Here is a 23836-nt window from a genome sequence, read left to right as displayed (position 1 = left end):
ATTCCAGGTTAGAACAGCTTCCCAGACCTATGCTGTCTCACTGTGATGATTCCAGGTTAGAACAGCTTCCTGGACCTATGCTGGTCTCACCGTGGTGATTCCAGGTCAGGACAGCTTCCCAGACCTATGCAGGTCTCACCGTGGTGATTCCAGGTCAGAACAGCTTCATAGACCTTGGCTGGTCTCACTGTGGCATGCTTTACCTACTCTACTGATATACAAGCAACAACAGACACACTGTTTCATTAACCAACAATCTACATTTTCAGCTGATCCCAATTCTGAAACATCAACAGGTTTTGACAAAGTGTTTAGGTGGTATTAACATTTTCAAAATGTTATCTAGAACAAGCAATGGAAGACTGGCGATGGCCAAAAGGAACATATCAGACCATCTGCATGTGACATAGTAAACGTGGGTTACAACACTTGGATCAACAATTACAGCTCTCTTGTGTCTCATATATAATGCTGGTGTGTTTGATATAGAATCAATCCACCACGCGCCAGTGCACGTTGTATGAGTGAGTGAGTTGCTAAACTTGCTAAACGCCGCCAACAATGGCATGTGGGAGATATGTTCTAAGGTTTCAGGTCTCAGACCCCCCCCCCAGTTTGTCATGCACCATAAACATGATAAATGAAAGCACTAGTTAGCGTTTGGACATAACAAGATTCACATGGTCTCTTGATGAGAGACTTCAGAAGCAATTTATTGCACATAATTCTCAGTAACTCTCAAATAGAAATGGATTCATAAATTCAATTTGTATAATCTCAGCACTAGAACTGCTGCACTGACATGTTTACAAGAAGTATGAATATATAAAAGTATGTAAACAACTGGAAACTACATATAAGGTATAAAGATCAAAGGTCAGGGTCAGTGTAGTTCAAGGAATGTTAGTATCTTGGTGCAAGGTGCCCCACTCTACACAGGGGCCAGGACATAGGACCAGGGTCCCCTTCCACAAAGCGATCGTAACGCCCATACTTTAACACAGGCTTACGACTATCGTTGTGCTAAGACCACTTTGTGGAACTAGTCCCAGGAAGTTATCAGACTTACAAGTACACATTGGCAGTAGACCAATACGGAATGGGCTTAAAACAAAGTGGGAATGTACATGGAATCTACGTTGATGAGGCACCACTAGGCTAGTAAGTGCTCCTGACCAGTAGAGGCCGTAACGTGATGCGAGACGGCTCTCCCGTCTCAAGTACAAGTGACCACCTTAGAGGGGTCACTCGTATGCGTGACGGTCTGTCAGTGGACCATGGATTTCTGCTGCCTGGATAGAAACTTAACCACCTAGAACATCATAAGCTTACACAGTTGTCTCTATCATCCACCTTAATCACCATAGTAACTTTGTAATACACCTTAATCACTATAGTAACTATTGCATACACCTTAATCACTATAGTAGCTTTGTAATACACCTTAATCACTATAGTAGCTTTGTAATACACCTTAATCACTATAGTAGCTTTGTAATACACCTTAATCACTATAGTAGCTTTGTAATACACCTTAATCACTATAGTAGCTTTGTAATACACATTAATCACTATAACATTGTAATACAAAATACTCACTGTAGTAAGTTTGTAACACACCAACATCACGGTACTTCCATCATCATACACACGAATGTTCCTGGTAGTGTTATGACTGATTAAAGATACACATTATTTACTGAACATACTGAACAGGGACCTGAATGACTGAACAAATTGGTGACAAAATATTCGTCTTTTCAAAAACTATTTCATAGCCCTGCATGAATGAAATGGGCTGCTATGCAAGTGTATTCTACTCTATACAATAATGAGGACAATAAGGTGGGTTATACCACTACCCTGTCTGTATTCCACGTCCTATGATGTGTCACTCACTGAGATTCAGGTCTAGAGCACAATCACAGTTGCTGCATTTTAAAGGCTTTTGCCATTTGGTTTACAACCGGAAAACGGTTCACCAACAGATAGGACACTTGTGGCAAGCACTAAACGATAACATCTCCAGAACCAAACTCTGACCTCCCAAAACGTTCTCAAGCAAACCGTCAATGAAACCTCAATAAAAAAGAAATCAAGCATTGGCTGATAAAATCTGAAAACCTTTCTCCCTCTTGATAACGTTACAAAGTCTTGGAATCAGCATATTGAGATGATAACGGAAAATGATGAATATGATTGTGAAAAAGAAGAATTGTCTGAATCAGCTATGAACATGCTATTGATGAATGAGTTGGTGATTAACATGTTCAAAGATTCCAATTTCATGTTATCATGGGTACCAACGCCATGTTGTATATACTGAATGTTTGACAATGTTGACTATTGAGAATATACTTGTAGTATATATTCCAGCTGCCACTTCTTATCATTCTGATCCACAACATATGTTTAAGGCTACTTGTGCATGTTGAGGAACAAATGTTCAGCACAAAAAAAGTTTCTTTGTGATGCTGCATAAACAAAATGTGAATACCTGAATTTAAATATACAATGGCCATTAGTACAAAACCTGTTGTCTGAGTATCAAAAGTACTTAATTCTTCTAGGACATAGGAGTCACCTAGAAATCGAGGTATTAACATGATCAATGAAATACCATAAAAAACAAAACATGGACACTTGTGTCACCAATAGTTACATATCACAACATCTTGTACACTCATTCCAGTCTCTATTGCTTCTTGGAGACTGTGACCTTGACCGTCTTGCTGACATTGAACTTGGTCTGTCTTATATTGTCACATATATCACAAAATCTCGGGACATACTCATGAACCACTCTCATACTGAGCTCTGTCTGTCTCTATCTCTTCTTGGTGAATGTGACCTTGACCTTCTAGATGACCTTGAACTTGGTCGGTCCTCAACAGACATTGACTTAGCAGCTGCAGATGATCTGGAGCTTGGTCGCTCCTCGATTGGAGTCTGTGCAGGGGACTGTCTGTTCAGCCTGTCACGGGAAGCAGATTTGGATCTGGACATCCCAGATCCTGGTCGAGGATCCTCATTGACTGATCTTGAAGTAATATTGGACGACCTTGATCCAGATCTTGGCATATCATTGAGACATTCCTCTTCAAGTCGGCCGTCAACTGAGTCCTGGCGTGGTCTGGGGAACGACAGGTTCCGCCCTGGGCAGCACTTGGGGATGAAGAGAGTCCAGGTGTATATACCCACACACACCCAGCTGGAGGCCATCTTCACCCACACTGCGGACCAGTTCAGCCCAAACTTGTCGATATTTGTCTCCTCGGGTCTGAAGGGAAAAAACAGAAAGGATCTTAGACTATCTGTACCCTCACTACTACCCGTACCCCCCCTACCATGCACCTATCCCCACCCCACATACCTGTCCACCCATTTCCCTTACCTGTACCCCCACCCCACAGACCTGTCCCCATCTCCCTTACTTGTACCCCCACACCACATACCTGTCCCCAAAATCCCTTATCTGTACCCCCACCCCACATACCTGTCCCCCCATCTCCCTTACCTGTACCCTCACCCCACATACCTGTCCCCCCATCTCCCTTACCTGTACCCCCACCCCACATACCTGTTCCCAATCTCCCTTACTTGTACCCCCACCCCACATACCTGTATCTCAATCTCCCTCACCTGTACCCCCACCCCACATACCTGTCCCCAATCTCCCTTACTTGTACCCCCACCCTACATACCTGTCCCCAGTCTCCCTTACTTGTACCCCCACCCCACATACCTGTCTCCAATCTCCCTTATCTGTACCCCCACCCCACATACCTGTCCCCCCATCTCCGTTACCTGTACCCCCACCCCACATACCTGTCCCCCCATCTCCCTTACCTGTACCCCCACCCCACATACCTATCCCCAATCTCCCTTACTTGTAACCCCACCCCACATACCTGTATCTCAATCTCCCTTACTTGTACCCCCACCCCACAGACCTGTCCCCAATCTCCCTTACTTGTACCCCCACACCACATACCTGTCCCCAATATCCCTTATCTGTACCCCCACCCCACATACCTGTCCCTCCATCTCCCTTACCTGTACCCTCACCCCACATACCTGTCCCCCATCTCCCTTACCTGTACCCCCACCCCACATACCTGTATCTCAATCTCCCTTACTTGTACCCCCACCCCACAGACCTGTCCCCATCTCCCTTACTTGTACCCCCACCCCACATACCTGTCCCCCCATCTCCCTTACCTGTACCCCCACCCCACATACCTATCCCCAATCTCCCTTACTTGTAACCCCACCCCACATACCTGTATCTCAATCTCCCTTACTTGTACCCCCACCCCACAGACCTGTCCCCATCTCCCTTACTTGTACCCCCACACCACATACCTGTCCCCAATATCCCTTATCTGTACCCCCACCCCACATACCTGTCCCCCCATCTCCCTTACCTGTAACCCCACCCCACATACCTGTCCCCAATCTCCCTTACTTGTACCCCCACCCCACATACCTGTATCTCAATCTCCCTCACCTGTACCCCCACCCCACATACCTGTCCCCAATCTCCCTTACTTGTACCCCCACCCCACATACCTGTCCCCAATCTCCCTTACCTGTACCCCCACCCCACATACCTATCCCCAATCTCCCTTACTTGTAACCCCACCCCACATACCTGTATCTCAATCTCCCTTACTTGTACCCCCACCCCACATACCTGTCCACCCATTTCCCTTACCTGTACCCCCACCCCACATACCTGTATCTCAATCTCCCTTACTTGTACCCCCACCCCACATACTTGTCCACCCATTTCCCTTACCTGTACCCCCACCCCACATACCTGTCCCTATCTCCCTTACTTGTACCCCCACCCCACATACCTGTCCCCCCATCTCCCTTACCTGTACCCCCACCCCACATACCCATACCCACATACCTGTATCCGACATACCCCCCCAACCACCACCACCACAAATCTATAACCCACCTAATCTCCCATACCCCCACACCACATACCTGTACCCCTCCCTACGTACCTGTACCCCCCTGTACCTGTACCCCTCCCTACGTACCTGTACCCCCCTGTACCTGTACCCCTCCCTACGTACCTGTACCAGTTGGTGAGCTGCATCATGATGTAGAGTCCGGCCAGACAGAACACAAAGTGGAAGAAAGAGTAGGAGTAGATAACTCCGTCTGCCTCGTTCTGCACGACCTGCTGCCCGCCATGAATTGATGGATTATCTCCTGTACAAAGACACATTAAGCAGTTTAACATGGATACCCCACTCAGTCATACCTTCTCAACCTAGTCTCATGTCGAGTAATGTTTTCTACTACCCATATAGCATTGTACAGTAAGTGAAAACAGGGCCAAGAGGAAAATATGAAGAATCAAATCAGATTTCTTTGTGAAAGACTTTTCTGGCATCATCCATGCCAAGTTTCGGCTTCAAATGCACTGATGTTTCAGATGATTACTCACGTTTGTACATGAGGCAGCAACACCAGGTCTTGTCTCCCTGCAAAGTGATCAGTGATAGTGGTCAGACATGTCATATACTTAAGAAATATATGACAAGTGAGAGTTGTTTATTGTACAATAAAACACTGCAGGGAGAATAAACAATGAGGGGCACAGCCCCGAGTGGCTTATTCTCCCTGCAAGTGTTATAATGTCCGGCAAACAATGACCATCAGTCATTTATTTCTTATATGAGATATCAACATTTCGTACAGCCTTTTAAAGGATGTCCATAAATTGTAAAAGCTTCTAAAATAAATATTGATAACTCCCTGAATGCAATCCCACCTCTGCAATGTCGGACAACTCCATTTCTGCACATGTTCCCCCAAAACCGATTGTCATATCTCTCCCAGCTTTGGGTGCGATCATTCCCCCATTGCATTCATCTGCGTTGTCAAGCTACATCTATGGGGAACAACTCACTCTTGACTGCCCTCTCAAAAATGACATCGTCCAAGTTACGACGTTGTGAAGTTGCGAGCACATGTTCAAATCTCCAGAACAATGTTTTATCGTGAAATAAACCATGCTTCGTTCTTCATTGTTCTTTGTGATTTATTGTGTAGCTCTCTTATGTTGTACAATAAACAACCTGGACTTGACAAACAGTAACATTACTTACAAACCTCTTGCAACGTCATCCCATTTTACGGGGCCCTTCTTTGTGTAGGACAGCCTCTCAGCAGAGTTTTTCTACAGAATAGCCCTTTGACAAAGGGGAGGGATATTCTAGAGTGTCCCTTGTTAGAGATTAATGTTGCCATTGGACACAATCTAGATAACACACATCAGCATGCTAACCTGTGAAATATGTGGACTGATGTCAAAATCAAACAACAAATGTCACTTATATTTCAGTGGAATCGAACTGCAGCCTTTATACATGTAGCCCGGCGAGTGAACCACTTGGTTATTGAGGCGCTGAATAACGAGATATATTACGACCATTTTCTAAGGTTCGTGAACACATGATGAAAAGTGTGTTGGAAACCTTAACTTGTTGATAAAAATTGTTTCAGATTTTAAAATTTGTTTTAATTTCAGTCTGAGAATGTAAAGCCAGGGGATTTAGGAAATTGAGTAGGCTCTACGATTATAGGTTTCTGGCAAGTCTTTGATGCAACTTCACACTGTAAACTGCAGCTCTCATTGAGAAGAACCTGCCCTGATTGATATCTATGCATCTGTAGTCTAACAGGGCGATGGGGCAGTCGCTAAAGCGTTAGCTCGTCATGTTGAAGGCCTCGGTTTGATTCCCCTTATGGGAACAATGTGTGAAGCCCATTTCTGGTGTCCCTTGCCGTGATATTGCTGGAACATTGGTGTAAGCGGTGTAAAGTCCTACTCACTCACTCACTGTAGCTTAACTTGGCAAACTCACCACAGCTGAGCCCCGCCGGATGCCCAGTTTATGTGACTGGTTGGAGGTCCGGACACTGAAACAAGCCAACATGGGATGGTTAGTACCGTACAGCATCCCCATCAACATCACTGGGCCCAAACTTCATAACAGAGTATAGTTAATTTTGATAACTCACAAGTGTAAGTTTAGCTGTCTATAATGTTATTTACCACACAGTGTACTTTATTAAATAAATTTATGTATCTCAGGAATCATTTAATATTTTCTCTTTTGCTTAAGTTGTGCCTAGTATTCACAAATAGTGGATAGTGCTGATATACAGTTTATATCATATACACCTACCAAAACTCCATTGCAAACATAAGACATTAATACAATATATATCTCCATGTTATGGGTTGTTGGAAGCCGAAGAAACATTCATAGTTTTCTCGGTAATCACATGAACAACTGTAAAACGTCTCATTTACTTATAGGCTAAAAGACAACTTTATCTTAAAAACAAGCCATCATCTGAGTATTTACAATTTCTGTGTGATGCCACATAGTGCAAGTATTCATGATAGAAAACGTATGATGTCCGAAAACCTATGATGCTGAAAGCTCTGGTCTAAAACAGGACAATCCACGACGGTTGTCCGGTTTTCGATAACATTTTTCAGAGAGGTTTTTTTTAAATCTCATCATATTTTTATGCGGAAGATGATTTTTTCCAAGGACTACTGTTTTAAAAAACGCGATTTTCTGCGTTTCCGCAGAGATTTCACATCCCTGTATATACAAATATATTAGATACTTTTTCAAAAAGTATCAAACTTTGGGCAAATACTATTGGTTTTGTTTGTTTGTGTGTTGTTCAATGCTGCACTCAGCAATATTCCCGCTGTATGACGCGGTCTGTAAAAAATCAAGTCGAGACCAGACACACCATGCAGTGATTGACATCATGAGCATCAATCCATGCAATTGGGATACCAAGACATGCACATATAAACGTGTTCAGGTATTCTTAGTGAGACATTTTGTTTGGCAGTAGACTTCTGTTCTATTAAACTGCTCTAGTATTGTTAGTCTCTGTTCTATCATACTGCTCTAATATCCACAGTCCATATTGGGAATGGAATGGTTTACATTTGACACAGCTGACACTGATGCTGATAAGATGTACAGTAAAGTATTCCCCACCTACCTGGAATACACAGCCATGATGAACATGATAAGGAGTCCAGCATAAGCGGAGATGAGATCAGCTTCTGGGAAGGATGGATCTGGTCGACACCGGTACATAGAGGACATGTTGGCCTCCCGGTGGAACTGCTGGCCCACCTGACCAATCTTCACAGCATGGGAATCCTTCTGCTGGTAAAGATGCTGAGTCTTGGTGGCAAATGTCTCCAAGATGTTCACTGGAATAGAAGCCGAGAGGTCAGAATTTCACCTGAATTCAGTACTGTCAATGTGAGACATTAAACAACTAGGGCTTGGGGAGATTGGATGGCCCAACAAGATTGGGTTCACTCATCTAAAACACCACTTGACTGCCAACTCACATTGTCAGATGCATATGAATCTAGCAGTTAATGAATATCTGTATCATGTTTATTCCTGTTGTTTCAGTTAAAATGTGTTCATCACAATGTCTTCTGACCCCAGACTGTGGAGCATAGTGTCCCCATTTACAGTCTCTTGTGGAAGTGTTTAGGTATGCATCATGGAACAGTTCATGGTCCTCTGATCCACTGAAGATAAACGGACCCCTAACGGTGCATCAACGGACCCCTAACGGTGCATCAATGGACCTCTAATTCTGGCATCAACGGACCCCTAACGGTGCATCAATGGACCTCTAATTCTGGCATCAACGGACCCCTAACGGTGCATCAATGGACCTCTAATTCTGGCATCAATGGACCTCTAACGGTGCATCAATGGACCTCTAATTCTGGCATCAATGGACCTCTAATTCTGGCATCAACGGACCTCTAACGGTGCATCAATGGACCTCTAATTCTGGCATCAACGGACCTCTAACGGTGCATCAATGGAACTCTAATTCTGGCATCAACGGACCCCTAACGGTGCATCAATGGACCTCTAATTCTGCCATCAACGGACCCCTAACGGTGCATCAATGGACCTCTAATTCTGGCATCAACGGACCTCTAACAGTGCATCAACGGACCCCTAACGGTGCATCAATGGACCTCTAATTCTGGCATCAACGGACCTCTAACGGTGCATCAATGGACCTCTAATTCTGGCATCAATGGACCTCTAATTCTGGCATCAACGGACCTCTAACGGTGCATCAACGGACCCCTAACGGTGCATCAATGGACCTCTAATTCTGGCATCAACGGACCTCTAACGGTGCATCAATGGACCTCTAATTCTGGCATCAACGGACCTCTAACGGTGCATCAATGGACCTCTAATTCTGGCATCAACGGACCCCTAACGGTGAATCAATGGACCTCTAATTCTGCCATCAACGGACCCCTAACGGTGCATCAATGGACCCGTAACGGTGCATCAATGGACCTCTAATTCTGGCATCAACGGACCCCTAACGGTGCATCAACTGACCCCTAAGGGTGCATCAACTGACCCTAAGGCTGGCATCAACACCTAAGGGTGGTAAACTCACCCTCCTCTGGGGGTTCGCTGGTGAGAGCTGACCAGGTGAGGTACAGGACATACAGACTGATCACAGACGCTTGCAGCATGCCGGCATTCGGGTTAACTGCAGATAAACAGTAGAATAACATCAGAACACAGAGAACAGGGCATGCAGGAGAGGGGTGGAATATATAGTGTATACATACCAACTACTTGTAGTACAATCCTGCATATGTTACTTCCTGTAATTAAGAGGAGTCCACTGACATGTATAAACATGACACCCAGACAAACAATGACGGCGGATTCAAATGGCATGTCCTGTCATGGTCGTGTTCATGTTGTATAATAATGAGTATAATGAGGGTCACCACTTCCTCTGCTAATGTTACTCTCGGAGTGGTTTACTAACATGATACTACATTCACCCTGACAGAACTGAAACCCTAACACAAAATCCTTGGCTTTCACAGTTCATGGGCTGAGGTGAGGAGAAATGGGGTTTAACATCAAGTTCAAGATTATTGCACTTATATAGTGACTCGCATGCACATGTGTGAGAGTATGTGTGTGTGGCAACTTGTACCAGTCCGGACTAATGCCGATTTATTAGTGCTAGCCTACTGAGATACCATGCCACAGTTTAACATGAATATCCCACTCACACACAGTACACTACTCCAAGCTGACCAGTCCTTGTTTTACCCCTTAATGCCAAGCATCAGGTAGAGTAAGAACTAGTGAGTGAGTGAGTGAGTATGGTTTTACGCCGCTTTTAGCAATATTCCAGCAATATCATGGCGGGGGACACCAGAAATGGGCTTCACACATTGTACCCATGTCGGGAATCGAACCCGGGTCTTCGGCGTGACGAGCGAACGCTTTAACCACAAGGCTACCAGACCGCCCCGTAAGAACTAGTACCATCTTTGAACGTCTTAAGGTATGACCTGGTCAGGGCTTGAACCCATGACCTTCTGCTCCCCGGGAAGATGCTCTTTCTACTGGACCACGGAGACGGTCCCACAGTTCCTAGTTCCCAACAGGCCCCTAGCCTGACAGGGGAGGTGAGGTAGCCCAGTTGATAGTGTTTAATCACCACGTCTAAAGCCTGAGTCTAATTCACAAATTACAAAATGGATAAAATGCACCTTTCTGGTACCCTCCCCTGAGATATTGCTGGACTATAGCTACATGTGGTGCTACACTCTAGAGTGAGTGAGTATGGTTTAACGCCGCTTTTAGCAATATTCCAGCAATATCACGGCGGGGGACACCAGAAATGGGCTTCATACTTTGTACCCATGTCGGGAATCGAACCCGGGTCTTCGACGTGACGAGCGGACGCTTTAACCACAAGGCTAACCGACCGCCCCCACTCACTCTAGAGAGAAATATGATACTATTTACATTTGTTTGCTCCTCCTCAGAGTTGACTGTTTGATGTTTAACATCGCACTAGCAATATTCCAGCTATATGCAGTGTTTAGTGCCAAGTATTAAGAAGTGATAGCATAGTCTAGTGGTTAAAGCTCATCTCTGCCCTAGTTTGATTCTCCAATGGCTAAGTGTGAAGACATTAAGCTATATGTGATGTATGGAAGGCCATGCTACACAAATACAGGAATACAGTTGTAAGTAACCACGGTAACTACACAAGCCAAGACATCCACTGACATTTCTCTGTACATGGCAGCAGGGTGATGATGGAGATGGTGACGCAGAGGCCAGTGTTGATGCCGATGAAGATCTTGTTGGTGTTGCAGTCATTCTGGGCATAGTAGACAAACAGCATCACAACGCCTATCACACCGATGATGAAGAATATCACAGCAATCAGCAGGGTGCCTGTAGTGCAGATGGACAGACAACTACTCATACTTGCAACAATAATTGGGTTAGCTAAGGCTAAAAAAAATAATAATCTTGGTTGTCAGACACCGCCCGCATCATCACAAAGTCCGCCGCATGTTATTTTTATTTCCATTTAAAAAATCAAAAAAAATCCTTAAATATTCCAAGTCCAACAGTAGTCAAATACTGTATTCCACTCATCAAGAAATACACTTATGCAGGGAGGCCCTTTCCAGGTGATTGTACACAATTGTTTATTGATTACACAACTGTTTATTGGTAACATACTAGTTTGAACAACCCCCCCAAAAAAGACACTGCCCGCCTGCCCGCAGTATATTTTCAAAAACCAATGCCTGAGAACTAATTCTTTTATTTTATTAAGCCTAAAAAGTAGTTCCCTTAACCTTGATTATAAGAAGGGCAAAACTGACCAAAGTGAGCTTCAACGTAAGACTCAATATGTTAAGATACTATATGTTAAGGTATAATATAGGCCAAGGATCATCAAACAGGCAATTTGGGATTCAAACCACTAACAATGGATCTGAACAGCAAGGGAGGCAACTCTACACAGTTGCAGGGCACAAGGCTACAAGGCCGTGAGACTGTCACTCTTACCTGCATATCCACAGTTGTTCCTTGAGCCGCTGCCAGACTTCCTGCCCACCCTGCAAGCACAAACTAGGAAGGTCACTGCATATTTATGAATGTTGTCATGCCAAATGGCCTATTCATGAGACGGCCTGTCTTAGTTAAGACAAACAAACTTAGGGCTAAAAAATATAATTCTGAAGCTTTCTTAAACCTATCATAACACTATCTTACATATATATGACATATATTTTAGCTTAGACAGTGAGCTTTTGTAACGGTGGTAAAACAAGCTTGGAGTCTTGTATTCATTTATTTATTTAAATTTAAATATTTACACGTATATATGATTTTAATAAATAAACAATTAAACCACTATTTCGTTTTTTTCAATATGTCTGAAATATTTTGTAAACAAAGCTAGGAAGATAGCCAGGGCACTAGTTAAGCTATGGACAATGTTCAACTCAAACAACAACTAGTCCGCTCACCTGATATTGTTTAAGATATTTTTTCAGATTGCAGATTGCGAAAACTATGCTATCCTTGTTATTATCAACCAGAGCAAGGAATATGTGCATAATATCAGTAAAGCCACATGTCAAAGCCTGGCAGATTGCATCACACACTCTGAGTAGAGATCCTTGAAGATATTCTGAGGATATTAACTCTATATTTCTCTGTACGGTAATGACGGAAAACTCTCCAGCAAACTTAGACTTGAAGTCATAGGTCATAGTTGGTAAATGTGATGTTTGTGGCATGTATTCTAGGACCTGGTGTTTGTGTTTTGAAAGTGCATGTGGAAACCACTTGGTGCTGTTGTCAGAAATGTAGTCTGTCTTACAGACACTGACACAAATATATATCAAATACAGCCCATGCAAGTCTATTATGCTTGGCAAGTCTAGATCACTGCAGTATCAGTATTGAAAATGAAGAGAGTCACTGGGCTCCTTTTTATTATATTTTTATTAAGAAAACTGAACAACTGTTTTTTCCTGTGCGATATGTTCACTTTAGAGACTAGATGTTAGTCTATCAGAAATGATACAGCAGACCCATACTGCGGAATGAATTCCTCAATATGCCGTCTGACATTGATCATCTTATTTGGCTCCAGATTTGGCTCTTATAAAGCTCCAGAGACAGGTCCGACCCTGTTTACTTTAAATCGCAAACTTAAGATTACTTAGCTCTACTAGACAGTTTCAAGAACAGACTTAGCTAAGATCTTATTTTGCTACAACACATTCACGACAATCTTAGCACTGGGACAGCTTCTTGAATAGACCACAAGATTTCTAAGGCACTGCAATGTGCTGTACAAACTGCATGCTTTGGCATTGCTAGGCATGTCAGTGTACTACTGCCCTCCACCCCCCACTAACCAGGCAGCGTTCCAGGAGTGGGTGAAGTCCACCAGGAGTATCAGCTGCAGGATGATGAAGAGAAATCCCCCTGCCATGCCGATGTACATCCAGTCTGAAAGAACACCAACAATCACAATTCACAAGTAACCGAAACTAACTACCAATGACTTCAGATGCTTGAATAATCATAATTACAAACATAGTCCAACGATTATTATGGTTATTACATCTCACACAAGAATCAAAGAAGGAAATGTGTTATGCTTACAGAGACTGTAGGTGGAGGGGATGAAAAATGCCCCAGCACAGAGCCCACATAGAACCAGAATCTTGAAGAACCAGTACCTGCAGAGAGAAACATACACATCTTGAAGACATACTCTGTGAGGTTCTGCATCACTTCGAGCTATCTTACAGGGAGAACAATGACAAAAGGCACACACACTGTACCCAAGCAGGGAATCAAACCCAGGTAGATGCTATAACCACCGGGCCACCACACTGCCCCTGATGGATAAATCTATACTGAGAAGTCAATAACTATCAAAAATATCTTGTCTTCTATCTAGCATCATACCCAAACGCAACACACTTTTCATCATCAATTCTCCTCTATTTGTGCCCTGAATTTTGACATCACATGAAACAAGAAATTTCAAGGTAATAACGTTTGTTTGTTTGGTGTTTAACGCTGCACTCAGCAATATTCAAGCTATATGACGGAGGTCTGTAATTAATTGTGTCTGGACCTGACTATCCAGTGATTGACTTCATGGGCATCAATTCACACAATTGGAATATGATGACATGCATCAACCAATTCAGCGAGCCTGACCAACCCATCAAGTTAGTCGCCTCTTCTGACAAGCATAGTCGCCTCTTATGGCAAGTATGGGTTGCTGAAGACCTATTCTATGGGTAAGGACATGTTGTGATCGGTTTATAGTAGCGCCTCCCCCATGGAAGCCCAATAGTCCCAGCATGACCTACCCATTGTTGATAGTATTGAGTCTCTGCCTGACCTACCCATTGTTGATAGTATTGAGTCTCTGCCTGACCTACCCATTGTTTATAGTATTGAGTCTCTGCCTGACCTACCCATTGTTGATAGTATTGAGTCTCTGCCTGACCTACCCATTGTTGATAGTATTGAGTCTCTGCCTGACCTACCCATTGTTTATAGTATTGAGTCTCTGCCTGACCTACCCATTGTTGATAGTATTGAGTCTCTGCCTGACCTACCCATTGTTGATAGTATTGAGTCTCTGCCTGACCTACCCATTGTTTATAGTATTGAGTCTCTGCCTGACCTACCCATTGTTGATAGTATTGAGTCTCTGCCTGACCTACCCATTGTTGATAGTATTGAGTCTCTGCCTGACCTACCCATTGTTTATAGTATTGAGTCTCTGCCTGACCTACCCATTGTTGATAGTATTGAGTCTCTGCCTGACCTACCCATTGTTGATAGTATTGAGTCTCTGCCTGACCTACCCATTGTTTATAGTATTGAGTCTCTGCCTGACCTACCCATTGTTGATAGTATTGAGTCTCTGCCTGACCTACCCATTGTTGATAGTATTGAGTCTCTGCCTGACCTACCCATTGTTTATAGTATTGAGTCTCTGCCTGACCTACCCATTGTTGATAGTATTGAGTCTCTGCCTGACCTACCCATTGTTGATAGTATTGAGTCTCTGCCTGACCTACCCATTGTTTATAGTATTGAGTCTCTGCCTGACCTACCCATTGTTGATAGTATTGAGTCTCTGCCTGACCTACCCATTGTTGATAGTATTGAGTCTCTGCCTGACCTACCCATTGTTTATAGTATTGAGTCTCTGCCTGACCTACCCATTGTGTACCGATGCCCGCCAGTGGTTGCTGCTCGGCACAAAGGGTGTCAACAACATCAGCAGGAAGTGGAATATGACCACGCCCAGACACAGGCGATATACAGCCTTATACCCTATCAGGCGGCTGCAGTTCGGACCCACATTCAGCATGATACAGGTCTCATTGAATCCCGGCACCTGAATATAGAAAAAAAGTTTTAGAAAAATAGAGTTTTGAGTGTTGTTTAATTCAGCAATATTCCATCCACAATGGCATCCTGTAAATAATAAAATTTAGACCAGGCAATCGAGTGATTGATATTGTGATCAACATTCGAAGCCGTCATGGTAATATTCATTACCAGTGTCACATCAATGTTTTACCATGACTCATCTACAGTTTTCATTCTTTGGAGGACACACTGTTCAAGTTGTTTGATAGATTTTGTAGTTATTTTCAATGCAATAACATGTCAGTGAAAAGTATAGCGGTAAATATCATTGATCACATAGTCAATAGATATGTCAGTGAAAAGTATAGCGGTAAATATCATTGATCACATAGTCAATAGATATGTCAGTGAAAAGTATAGCGGTAAATATCGTTGATCACATAGTCAATAGATATGTCAGTGAAAAGTATAGCGGTAAATATCGTTGATCACATAGTCAATAGATATGTCAGTTAAAAGTATAGCGGTAAATATCATTGATCACATAGTCAATAGATATGTCAGTGAAAAGTATAGCGGTAAATATCATTGATCACATAGTCAATAGATATTTAATATTTGCATAAATCCTTCATATTGATCATAAGGGAGAAACCATTAAGATTTAAGAGGGGGGATTCTAAAATATAATCCAGCCTGTTTTACTGAAAACAAACAACAAAACATGTGTTCTGCTGAGGCAGCGACCTTGCAGGATTCTCACAATAAATTATTAATCCGCCACTGTTACATATGTTACATCTGAGAAAGATTCCATGCGAAAAACATTCTGCATATCCCTAATGTTACTTGTGGACAGTGATTCTGCATTAATTACCTGCATATGTTTAAAGTTTTATACCATCTCTCATGCTGAAATATTGAGACGTTATCTCCATCATCCCTTCCCCCAAATTCCAAATTGCCACTCTTATTTTTGGAAAAATTATAACCCTTATGCCCCCACTTCACTATGACCAAGAATATCCTGAATCACCCTGAATAGGAAATCTTTCATGTTTGTAGATAAATCAGAATCATTTCTTGAAGTTCTTAAATGAATCTTATTTGATTCCCAAACATTCGTACAGTTCGTGGGAGTTTGTCGAATCAGCGAGAAAGTTAGTGTTTGTCATAAACTTTCGTGGAAGAGTCCCGGAATTGCAATTTCGTGGCTGTATCGTAAGCCATTTGTAATTAATTCTCATGTTCCGTAACAGCTTCTTAATCCATTCTTTTGCATTCTTGGCTATTCTTAGCCATTTGAGGCTCTCAAAATTTCTTGTCCTCAACCCGAAAAAAGCCACGAATGTCAACAATGATTCATGTAAGAATTAAGTAAGAACAACACGATTCCCCAAGAATATCCAGCAATATCACGGTGGGGGACACCAGAAATGGGCATCACACATTGTACCCATGTCGGGAATCGAACCCGTGTCTTCTGCATGACGAACAAACTCTTTAACCACTAGACTACCCCCACTGCCCCTATACCTCTAAACCATGATCATGTTGCAGAGATTGAATTGCTACTCTGTAAGGCAGTTAATCAGGAAAGCACAGATGAACTGACTGACACTCAGCAAAATATATGATCACGCCATGAGCACTGAGTTCTATAACATACCAGGTCAACATTCAACTCATGTCAGGCTGCCACAGCATAGGTGTTTCTAACTCCAGAAAAAACCTGATACATCTTTACATACTGTTTCATGGTAGACTACCGATCCACCTCATGAATAATGTGAACAAATTTAGATTTAATAATAACATGACCTAGCATGTTTAAAATTCAACAATAATTTCACTGCACTGACTGTTTGATCAGTGTGTCTTTGTGCTTTTTCCCAGCACTATAGTTAACTACAACCTAAGCCAATATAAGCTTAGTAATTAATAATGGGGAATGGGCCTAAGAATTATGATACACAACTGCAGAAAAAACCCAACTTTTTGCATTCCTGTGTGCTTGCCCATATATATATTCTCTGACCCTCCTAAAGGACACAGTCTGCTACAATGTCACATCACTTTGAGGCCAGGACAATTACAGCTGTGATTAATGTTTAATCCTAAAATAAGTGTTCGTTTTTTTCATGACCGTCCTCCTAATTGTGTATTTCTTAACACAACCCTCCTCACAAACATAGCAAGTGCTTTTAGTTTACCTTCCCCATGTTGCCTCCATTAAATGACAGGCCTCTAATTATAGCGAGCCTGAATGAGCAAATAAAGGGGTACCTGTAATGGCCAACAAAGCCCTCAACATGGAAAATGCCGTGCTCCAATGTGTTTTGTTTGATATAGATTTAACGTGGCAGAATCAAGGGAAGCAAGTCTTGAGTAGGGATCACACGTAAGACTGCAAACGTGGCTGCAGAATGTCCAAACTCTCAAATATTGGAGCAGCAAACAGCCAACTGAAACATGTCTCAAGTACACATGCGGCACAGTTTCATCTGTCTGCTTCTTACCTGCCTGGAGTATAATCAATACACTAACTCACTTCCATTCATAGCAGTGGATTAACTTCCAACTCTACACATTGTCTTGAATTACAGTGAGCCAGTTGAAAACACCAGTTACTCAGTCACACGCAATGAAATGATCATGGAACAATCTTAAACGTCCCACCCAAACACACCTGGTACAATGTCCCACCCACACACACCTGGTACAATGCCCCACCCACACAAACCTGGTACAATGTCCCACCCACACACACCTGGTACAATGTCCCACCCACACAGCCAGGACATGTCTGGAGCACACACACCTGGCACAATGTCCCATCCACACATACCTGGCACAACGTCCCAACCACACACACCTGGTACAATGCCCCACCCACAAACACCTGGTACAATATTCTACCCACACACACCTGGTACATTGTCCCACCCAAACACACCTGGTACATTTTCCCACCTACACACACCTGGTACAATGTCCCACCCAAACACACCTGGTACAATGTCCCACCCACACACCTGGTACAATATCCCACCCACACACACCTGGTACAATGCCCCACCCACACAAACCTGGTACAATGTCCCACCCTCACACCTGGTACATTGCCCCACCCATACACCTGGTACAATGCCCCACCCACCCACACCTGGTACAATGCCCCACCCACACACACCTGGCACAACGTCCCACCCACACACACCTGGCACAATGCCCCACCCACACACACCTGGTACAATGTCCCACCCACACACACCTGGTACATTTTCCCACACACACACACCTGGTACAATGTCCCACACACACACACCTGGTACAATGTCCCACCCACACAAACCTGGTACAATGTCCCACCCACACAGCCAGGACATGTCTGGAGCACACACACCTGGTACAATGTCCCACACACACACACCTGGTACAATGTCCCACACACACACACCTGGTACAATGTCCCACCCACACACACCTGGCACAATGCCCCACACACACAGACCTGGCACAATGCCCCACCCACACACACCTGGTACATTGCCCCACCCATACACCTGGTACAATGTCCCACCCACCCACACCTGGTACAATGCCCCACCCACACACACCTGGTACAATGCCCCACCCACCCACACCTGGTACAATGTCCCACACACACACCTGGTACAATGCCCCACACACACACACCTGGCACAATGCCCCACCCACACACACCTGATACAATGTCCCACCCACACACACCTGGTACAATGTCCCACCCGCACACACCTGATACAATGTCCCACCCACACACACCTGGTACAATGTCCCACCCACACACACCTGGTACAATGTCCCACCCACACACACCTGATACAATGTCCCACCCACACACACCTGGTACAATGCCCCACCCACACCTGGTACAATGTCACCTGAATGCTACTCACCCTCTCCCTGAAGACCTCCTCCAGCTGTGGGGACAGCATGAGGCAGGCCACCACAAACACCAGTATAAAGAGAATGGTGTACATGATCCTTGACCCGGTCGACTCGTTGATCCTGGGCAGACATTTGGAACACAGAGCACATGATGCCGGCCCACAGCAGCAGGCCACCTAAATAACAACAAGAACGAAATATTTATAAGCATATCCAAGACCAGATCATCACCATGGTACCACAGAAAGACTTTTACTCCTCTTAGATAGTCCAGCTATATCAATCATGCATATGTTGACCAGACAATCTAGTGATTGGTATTACAAGCAATGTCCGATACTGTCTGGGTACAAAGACAGCTTTAACAGCTATCAATAAAATCACAGAGTTTGACCAGCCGATACATTAAGTCGTCTCTTACAACAGGCATAGGTAACTGGGGACCAATTCTAACCCGGAATCCCCATGGAGCTAAACCCATCAAATGCCATCTTGTTATATGTGAGTGAGTGAGTGAATTGGGATTATCACCATTTTTGACATGATTCCACTTACAATGTATGTCATGGCATGTCAGCCTTATGTGGGAGAGAAGCCCCAAGTGATGCAGGTCTTCACATTTACCACTTGAAAACTCATGAGCACAGGATGGTGCTGACAAACCTAGAAACATCAGAGTGAACATCGGGCATGTCAGGGCGAACTGTGACTCAAACCCATGATCCTAGGTTTCTGGTGTGTCCAAGGGACACAACTCTGCACAGCGAGCTGCGGCACTTAGACATATGTTACATGTAACATAATACAGCTAGATGACCGAGCTAGAGATAAGCTTTTGGATATTTGGTATTTTATTTGGGTATCCACAGATTTTAGGGGGTATTCAAATTTGTTATACCCATCTGTTTATCATGGTTTATTGACATTTGGGTATTTTAACTTAAAAACCTGTTTCGTAACAATCCCTGTAAATCATTTAAAACTATGTGAATACAAGCATGACGAGTATACCCATCTGCATTTACTTGCGGCTCCCTCTCTGGGAAGCCATTTTTGTTTGTAAGAAATTTGTCTAATCACCAATCAGCGACTGTTTAAGATACAACATGTACATTGACTTGTCTGCTTTTCCAGTGGCATCTATCAGTATGTTTGTTGCGTAAGCTTTTCCAAATGTAACTGTCACTAAGTGAATTTTGCGATCGGCTGATACACAATCATTTTATCTAACAGTTGTAAAATACACATTTATTTTATTTCAGTGGTGTATTTACATTATTTGTTGCTTATGTGACAGACTAGGATTTGATTTTTCTGCATATGTCAGTTTATTTATGTGTATTTTACGCAAATACTCAGCTTATCTCGAGCTCTGCGATACACATGGTACATTGCATCACGACTGATGATAACTACAATGTATCATATCACTGCATCGTTATTGCTTGTGCAGAGTGGTCATAGGATATCCCCTCTGCTGAGGATGATATCAGTGTAAGGAGTGTATATATTAGTTAGACCATACTATGTTGCTAGCGAGTAGATGATGTAGAAACATACTTGTGCTACTAGCTACTAGTCACTGTCGCTGATGTTTACACTAACTGACAAAAACATGCAACTGTGACAACCTGAGTTTTAGATTTAAAGCATATGCTAAAAATAACCAGCCCTTAGCAGACCTCACAGCTTGGCCCCAGAGCACAAGAACAAACCTCTGTACAATATCTGCTTATACCATGTATACTTACCATGCTAACATTCCTAATGCAATAATTATGATTAATGAAAATGATTAGTTAACTACACTTGATCAAGGCGGGAGCATGACGTGAACAACACCAGATGTCGTTACATCTATAGTAGTGCTTGTTCATTATCATCGTCATCGGCACCATGGTCTTCATGTTAATAACCATGATTACATTATAATGAAGAAGAAAAAAATAAGTCTCAGCAAAACATATATCATCATGATTATCATGATTGTGTTGCAGCTGCAGTTGTATTTTGTTGTGGTGAGGAAGAGTTATCAACATGATCAAATCACTGTATGCTTACTGGTCATGTTTAAATCGGGTAATCTAAAACTGTTATGCAAAAGAGTCTACTGAGAGCCTTGCCTACCTGGAAGGACAGGGGAAATATAGATGCCTATATATACTATGATATACCAATGACATACCATACATTTCTTAATGCTGACTGGTCAGTACATGAGGGCAGACTTGCTATTTTTTAGCCTCAATGATAAATATATACATGATATAATATGCTATTTCACACCCCATATTTTCATTGATTAATGTGAACCTTTTTGGATGAAAATATAATTATAAAACACTGTCAAAGTAAATGTCAATGGACAACCCTCCTAGCTTTAGCATACTTGAAATGTGTCCTATTTTTGCAGACCGCCCCCGTGGTCTAGTGGTAGAGGGTCCGCCTGGAGAGCGGAAGGTCCGGGGTTCGATCCCTGGCCGCGTCATACCAAAAGACGTTAAAAGATGGTACTTGTTGTTACCCTGTCTGGTGCTCGGCATTAAGGGGCTAAAACCCTTAAGGACTGGTCGGCTCGGAGTCAGTATACTGTGTATTCATGTTAAACTGCAGCATGGTATCTCAGTGGGCTAGCACTATATATTGGCAACAGTCCGGACTAGTACAAGAGCACACACACACACACAACACACACAACGCTATATAAGTGCAATAATCTTGGACGTGACGTTAAACCCAATTTCACCTCACCTCACCTATTTTTGAAGCAATGAAAGTCAGTTCAATCTGCGCAAACAGATGTATCCTTACTTTACAACTAAACTGCAGATTGTGCACAGTTGTTGTTGTCAATGCCCCATATCATATTCCATCATCTGCCCGCTGTGACCTGTTCCACAAAGCGATCTTAGCGCTACAATTGTATTTTGCATTAGTTAAAGTATGGTAGTTATGATTGACTTAGAGCTAAGATCGTCTTGTGGAACGTGGGCCTGGCATCAACTGCTGTAACTGGGTGAGAGTGAACTGGAAGTTTTAATCATTGTTTCTGGTTCATAACTTTTGAATATGTGTATTTTCAATCAAAATATATGGTCTACTTAATACTACTTATCAGCTAATAGGTAAATGGTTCAGGAACTTGGGCGTACATTTCCTGATACTGTATATGGTGGTTTAAGTCTAATCATGAGTAGTCTGATGAGCTTGTGATGCATAGTGCAACATCAGCATCGGTCTAAAAGAATGTCACTACAGGAGGGATGTGTAGCGATTGAGGATACCTGTATCACCATATCAGTGCAAGTACTAAAAGTCAAATAGAAAAAGTGGAGCAGGACATATAGCTTTGATATTAAATTGCAGCTATATGCACAGGTACTCGCTGTATTAGCCTCATATACAGCATTACTAGATATGTGTGTGACATGATCTTTCTTAAAGTCTGAGATAAGCAAGGTTTTCTTGCAACAATATACACTCCACCATGCTTACTATGTGACGATTCCGGGCTAGAATAGGTCTTCAGCAACCCATACTTGGCGTAAAAGGCGACTGTGCTTGTCGCAAAAGGCAACTAACGGGATCGGGTGGTCAGGCTCGCTGACTTGGTTGATACATGTCATCTATCCCAATTGCGTGGATCGATGCTCATGATGTCAATCACTGGATTGTCTGGTCCAGACTCGATTATTTACAGACCGCCGTCATATAGCTGGAATATTGCTGAGTGCGGCGTTACACAACAAACCAACCAACCAACGTGAGTGTTTGATATTTAACTTGTATAAAACTTGAATTGAAACCTAATACGTCAGATCATGCTAAAAGCTCTATTTCCCTCATTATTCTAAAGTTTCCTCAAGCATATGTGTCATGTAATTTACAAGAATACTGATCCCTGACAAGTATGTAATAACTGAAAACCCGAGTGAAGCACTTCGGCACATATTGGCTGTAGGCCTACTGCTACCTTTATACAGTGACAATCAACACTGGCAGTACCCGCTTGTTGCCACCAAAATAAAACGATACATGTCGTTTCTACACTAATTCAGTGAAGCGCGTGTCAGTTAGCGAGATGACAGACAGCTATGTCCCGCAGACATCGCTCTAGCCAATTGTACAGTGGAATATTACCAGGTAAAATCAAGAGTATAGCAATGTAGCCAACAATCAGCTGTTTTCTGTCATGCCGACATTTTTACGCTTTTCGACCTCTCTGGGGCCGTTCACTCACCTGGGAGGCACAGCAACCGAACATGTTCAACTAATGGTGTGTATGGGAGTATTTCAACCGCCTATTGTGAAGCTCATGTTCTCAGTGAATCCAGGTTTAAATGTCAGTATGAAACATGACAATGTAAACATTCGAATGGCACAACCGGAATACGGTCAATGTTGATATTTTGTTGCGCATGCGTACTTCAGGTACAGCTATTACTTTCTCCTCCCCACAAATACTCCATGTTTCACACTCATGGTAATTAGAACGTCTAGTTTTTTCCTGTTTCCTGGTACAGTTCAGTGACAAGGCCAGGGTTTAGAATTACACATACAAGTATAATTTTGCAATAAAGACA

General features: G+C 43.1%; 1 protein-coding gene across 1 annotated transcript; it reads right to left on the bottom strand.

Annotated features, from left to right (window-relative positions):
- Positions 1-611: 611 nt before the first annotated feature.
- LOC139469880 (serine incorporator 5-like) lies at positions 612-23628 on the bottom strand. Its single transcript, XM_071252202.1, has 13 exons — positions 23494-23628; positions 19262-19429; positions 15167-15345; positions 13581-13657; positions 13331-13424; positions 11967-12016; positions 11169-11339; positions 9520-9615; positions 8062-8278; positions 6891-6945; positions 5468-5504; positions 5091-5229; positions 612-3280 (listed from the first exon to the last, which is right to left on the bottom strand). Exons 1-13 carry the CDS (start codon positions 23515-23517, stop codon positions 2806-2808), a joined length of 1782 nt encoding a protein of 593 aa, XP_071108303.1. The 5' UTR covers positions 23518-23628; the 3' UTR covers positions 612-2805.
- Positions 23629-23836: the final 208 nt, after the last annotated feature.

Source organism: Haliotis cracherodii, unplaced genomic scaffold (genome assembly GCF_022045235.1).
Source record: "Haliotis cracherodii isolate W230 unplaced genomic scaffold, xgHalCrac1.p SCAF_1, whole genome shotgun sequence".
Taxonomy (NCBI): domain Eukaryota; kingdom Metazoa; phylum Mollusca; class Gastropoda; order Lepetellida; family Haliotidae; genus Haliotis; species Haliotis cracherodii.
Note: the sequence above shows the minus strand (reverse complement) of the source record. Positions and strands in the feature narration are given on the sequence as shown.